Source organism: Myotis davidii, unplaced genomic scaffold (genome assembly GCF_000327345.1).
Source record: "Myotis davidii unplaced genomic scaffold, ASM32734v1 scaffold980, whole genome shotgun sequence".
Lineage (NCBI taxonomy): Eukaryota > Metazoa > Chordata > Mammalia > Chiroptera > Vespertilionidae > Myotis > Myotis davidii.
This window is the reverse complement of record NW_006292236.1, coordinates 425,504-428,504: the sequence shown is the minus strand read 5'-3', so window position 1 is coordinate 428,504 and position 3,001 is coordinate 425,504. Positions and strand designations below refer to the sequence as shown.

Sequence of the window (3,001 nt, the reverse complement as noted above, 5' to 3'; positions counted from 1 at the left end):
ATCAATGATTCTCTCTCATCATTGATGTTTCTATCTCTCCCTCTCCCTTCTTCTCTAAAATTCAATTAAAAAAAAAGATTCGGAGAGTGTATATTTCTAAGCAATGGGCTGTCCTTCCTGACAAAAATTTCCCCCAACTTTGGGTTTATATTAAGGGACTGATTTCTTTTTGTAATGATACTGTACCATTACCCACCAGTTAATTTAACTAATATGTGATGAGTGCATATGTACTGGGAGCTTGGGATCCAGCAGTAAACACACAAGGCAAAAATCCATCTATGGGGGTTATGTCTACTGACCAATAATTATTACGTATTTACTTCCCAAAGATTAACTGCATAAACCTAGAGTACTTTGTAAAGGAATTGACTCAATCACCCAAACTGACAATTGTAAGAAACTTGTTCCAGGTGAGAAATGGTCATCTTCCCAAGCCCCAGCAATTACCATGCAGAGAGCCCAAGTACCTCATCTCATTCGAGGATGAGTCATCAAGACATAAGAAGTGGGAACGCTTATCTTTTAAGATATAAATTCCATCCCCTGCAGAACCAGCAAAATTGCCTTTTAAAGTGGACTACTATGCACATCTTATACAACAGAGTATGGCATTTTAATTCATTAGCTCCTCCATTATCATAAATTATAACTTGAAGTGAGAGAAAATTCACCTGGAACGATGACACAAATAAACCATAACAAATCTTTACTCACCACTGGAAACATATTAAAAATGCTCTTTCTAATTAGGATTGCATTTTTTCTTTCCACCTCGTAACTCATGTTAGTCCCGACTGGAGTGTTATTTTGAGAAACAATGAAGTTTTGCACAGCGTCACAACAGGAAGCAAGTTTTGCCCTGAAAAATATAACAATAAAAGGGAGCCATGGAATAAGACGGAGAAACCAAAAACAGAGACTACCATGGGAAACACAAACATGGATTTTTTTCCATTTTGACTTTCCAAACGAAGAGAAATCATTCACAAAGATGACATTTTTATTTCATTTCATGCTAACTGGCCCTGGATGGTGAATGGTGAGTTAGTGGGATAAAATACCAAAGAAGGTCAAGTACTCATTAATACAATGATTTAAACATAAAATTTTCCTCCTGATGATAATGTTCTAACATTAAAGAGAAAAATAACAAAATACATTATAATTATTTTGTAATAATTATAAAGTGCAGAAACTAAATTAAGAACATTAAGTGCAGTTACAAATAGTCACCAAAGCAATATGCAATCATTTATTATGAGACAAATCCAATGAAAAGAATCATTACAATGATTTTTTTCCAAGTTTAGAGGCATAATTTATAAATACAAGTTGTATTTAGAGTGTACAACTTTATGTTTTGATATGCATATACATTGTGAAATAATCACCACAATCAAGCAAATTAATATATCCATCACCTCACATAGTTATTATTTTTTCTCTTTTTGTGTGTGAACACTTAAGATATACCCCTTAACAAATTTCAAGTATACAATGCAGTATTGCTAATTATAGTTAACAATGCTATACATTAATACAGTGAATGTTTGTTAATATATATATTTTTAATTTTTATTGATATCAGAGAGGAAGAGAGAGGGAGAGAGAGATAGAAACATCAATGATGAGAGAGAATCATTGATCAGCTGCCTCCTGCATGCCCCATACTGGGGACCGAGCCCACAACCCTGCATGTGCCCTTAACCAGAACTGAACCTGGGACCCTTCAGTCCGAAGGCTGACACTCTATCCACTGGACCAAACCAGCTAGGGCAATACAGTGAATTTTTAAATGAAGCAAAATTAAAGTTTCCATTCCTTATAGAAAACCCAGAAAAACTGTAACTCAGCACCAAGCTATCTTTCAAAACTCTTACTGTGGAGTGAAACATCATTAGAATGAAGGCCCAGGAAGGTCTTTGCAGGACTCATCGGAGTCTGCCCCCACCCTCTCAGGCTTGATGTTATGCTTATTTACATAATTCTCCAGGGACGTAGAACCCATACCATCTCTTGATAATTATCTCAGACTTTAATCAACCTTGAAGTCAAGAGATTATTCCATTTGAACAACCGAACTAGTACTTAACTCCATTTCCCTTGTTAGTTTTTCAGAGAATCTCTTCAGGAAAACACTTCATGTAATTGAAAATGGTAAGCAAGCAAAATTTGGGCCTTTTCAATATTAAAGAGTCTTATAGAATTTCCTCGTCTCTCAGATTTTCCTTGGAGGAGTCGTTTTTTGTAATTTTAGCCATCTTGCTCCTCTTTAAGCCTTTACTTATTTCTCCATATTATCTAAATATGAAAGCTGGATCCAATCATAGCACAGGGGACAGTGACTAATCAGTGAGCAGAGCTGACTATGGGCAATGCTGACACCTTAGATTCATTCCCCTTTTCTGTTTTTTTGTTTGTTTGTTTGTCCTGAAAGGTATACTTTTGTACATGTCCGTATTGAATTTTGTCCCTTTGAAAAAATACAACATTCTAATCTGCCATGGTTATTTTGAATTATAATAGAAGCTTTCTACATTCTAATAATTCTCATGGTATAAAAAGTCAGTTCCTGTGATATTATTTGTACCTAGAAATGAAGATTTTCAAAAATACCTCTTATGAGTTCTTTTAAAATAGTACATGCTTCTTAACTGAATCCTATCACCTGCTTATCATCCTTCTTTGTATTTCAGAACCTAGAGATCAGCAAAAGAAAAAACAACTTAAAATGAAATGATGTATAGTCAAAACATAATACTAAGTAGCTTTTAATTATAAATTTAATTTCATAAGCATTCATGTACCATATTGCAACTCGGAAATCCTTATGTGTTTTATGATTTCACTTGTATGTAAATGCAGTCTAAAGAACAAAACGAATGAGTAAACACAACTGAAACAGACTCATAGATGCAGAGAACAGACTGATGGTTGCCAAGAGAGATTATGAAAAAGTTGAAAGGATTAAGAAGTACAAATTGGGAGTCACCAATAG

At 34.5% G+C, this 3,001-nt stretch overlaps 1 protein-coding gene across 1 annotated transcript in view; it reads right to left on the bottom strand.

Annotated features, from left to right (window-relative positions):
- Positions 1-2,648, bottom strand: part of ST8SIA6 (ST8 alpha-N-acetyl-neuraminide alpha-2,8-sialyltransferase 6) — a 13,705-nt gene extending 11,057 nt beyond the window's left edge. Inside the window, exons 1-2 of the mRNA XM_015565284.1 lie at positions 2,620-2,648; positions 718-862 (exon numbers count right to left, since the gene is read on the bottom strand). Of these exons, the coding sequence (XP_015420770.1) occupies positions 718-862; positions 2,620-2,648 (174 nt within the window). The remainder of the gene's footprint in view (positions 1-717; positions 863-2,619) is intronic.
- Between the last annotated feature and the right edge of the window lie 353 nt (positions 2,649-3,001).